The following is a 1716-nucleotide window of genomic DNA, read 5'->3' as shown; positions in this document are numbered from 1 at the left end:
CTTCGTCGCTTTTGATGCGGTCTTTTGGCCGCTTCGCTACAATATCAAAGGTATATTCGTTTCGGCGAAGGAATCATCTTGCGTAGCTCGAGTCTGACGGAATTGTTTCTCTAAACATATGAACCCTCGGTGTCGATTTGCTTGATCCAGTCACTTAGCATTATCAGCCTCAGACTAATGGATTAACTCGTGATTGGTCTGAAAATCCTGAAACAGTATAACCATTGGGGAACGATCAATTTCCGTTGGACGTTTTGCCTTGACCTCTGGACTCATCAGGAGCCAGAGCTGAAAGAACTGCTAATTTGTTTCTTAGAAAATTTGAACCATGATTTTTCTTGATCATCATGACAGTTTGAATTAGATTTAATTTTCTACGACGCACTCAAACCATATTTAAGCAGAAACTCAAGTAGATTTGACGCTCGGTCAGTGTCCTGACAAAGATTTAGGAGCATAATGCACAGGAGTATGAATTTGTATGCTCACATCTTGTTACCATCTTACACCAGCATGTGGTAAAATGAAAAGGAGACAAAAAAGAAGTTAGAAACTACAGATAACCAATTACATATCTGTGGGCTGTGGCTGTGGTGGCTGGGGAGACCACCAAGAAGAGGCCGGCGGGGGGCATTGGACGGGGAATGGGGGCCCGGCGGCTAGAAGGAGCGGAGCCAGTCCGAGTCAGGCAGGTTGAGCGGCGGCAGCGAGTGGCGGCCGCGCGTGGAGCTGCCGCTGCGCACGTCCTGCATGGCCAGGAGCGCCGACACGGTGTTGCGGAAGATCCTCTGCTCCGCGGCGACCAGGGCCTCGCGGTCCCGCCGCGCCGCCGCCTGCCCCTCGCCGGGCGCCGTGGGGAACACCGCCTCCATCATGGCCTCGCACTCCCTCACCATCAGGGACACCGCCTCCGCCGTGAAGAAGGGCTGCACTAGCACGGTCTCGATGACGGCGAGCCGGATCCCGGCGCCCGTGCGCTTGTCATACTTCTTGAGGATCTTGGCCAGGCCGATGTAGTTGACGCTGCTGTAGTTGAGCAGCAGCACCATCTCGCCGTGGAAGTTAACGATCTCCCTCCGGATCGCCGCGATCTCCGCCTCGTGCGCCGCCGCCGGCACCGCCGGCTTCCTCTCCAGCGCGCTCCTGATCGCCCCCTGCAGCTCCTGATCGTACACACACCGCCAAGAACGCATAAACCGTCAGAGAAATTCACAGGGCAAGCGAAGCCATTGGGTCTGGACAGTGATCAGCGCATATACGTACCCTGTGTGTGATGATGAAGAACTCCTCCTGCTCGATGAAGAAGGCGTTGATCTTCTCGATCTCAACGTCGAGGCGGGCGACGAACTCGGCCGGCGAGACGGCGCCGATGACGGGCTTGAGCTCGTTGTAGCTCAGAAACTCGTCCTTCCACGCCGGGAGGCTCTGCTCGATCTGCCGCTTGAGCCACTTTCCGAATTTCATGGTGCGCAAATCAATCAAGAGATCACCGACTGCCTTCTGCCCAATTAATCCGCAACAGATCGGCAGCTGGTAATCGACTAATGACCTCGTCTCCTCCAGGGCAATGCAACAACAATCTACGATATGAAGGGGAGCAAGCGGTGGTGTTGGTGGATTAATGAGAGGTGAAGCGGCGAAGGGTGGTGGTAATATAGGCGCGGGCACCTTACGTACGTGGTTAGTGAGGTAAGCGGTTGCGGAGGAAGAGGATGG

At 54.8% G+C, this 1716-nt stretch overlaps 1 protein-coding gene across 1 annotated transcript; it reads right to left on the bottom strand.

Moving 5' to 3' along the window:
- Window positions 1-472: 472 nt before the first annotated feature.
- LOC123052102 (SPX domain-containing protein 6) lies at window positions 473-1716 on the bottom strand. The gene is made up of 2 exons (XM_044475189.1): window positions 1264-1716; window positions 473-1163 (listed from the first exon to the last, which is right to left on the bottom strand). The coding sequence occupies exons 1-2, from the start codon at window positions 1462-1464 to the stop codon at window positions 660-662; spliced, it is 705 nt and encodes a 234-aa protein (XP_044331124.1). The 5' UTR covers window positions 1465-1716; the 3' UTR covers window positions 473-659.

The sequence above is a fragment of the Triticum aestivum genome, chromosome 2D, assembly GCF_018294505.1.
Source record: "Triticum aestivum cultivar Chinese Spring chromosome 2D, IWGSC CS RefSeq v2.1, whole genome shotgun sequence".
Taxonomy (NCBI): domain Eukaryota; kingdom Viridiplantae; phylum Streptophyta; class Magnoliopsida; order Poales; family Poaceae; genus Triticum; species Triticum aestivum.
This window is presented reverse-complemented; position numbering and strand designations above follow the sequence as displayed.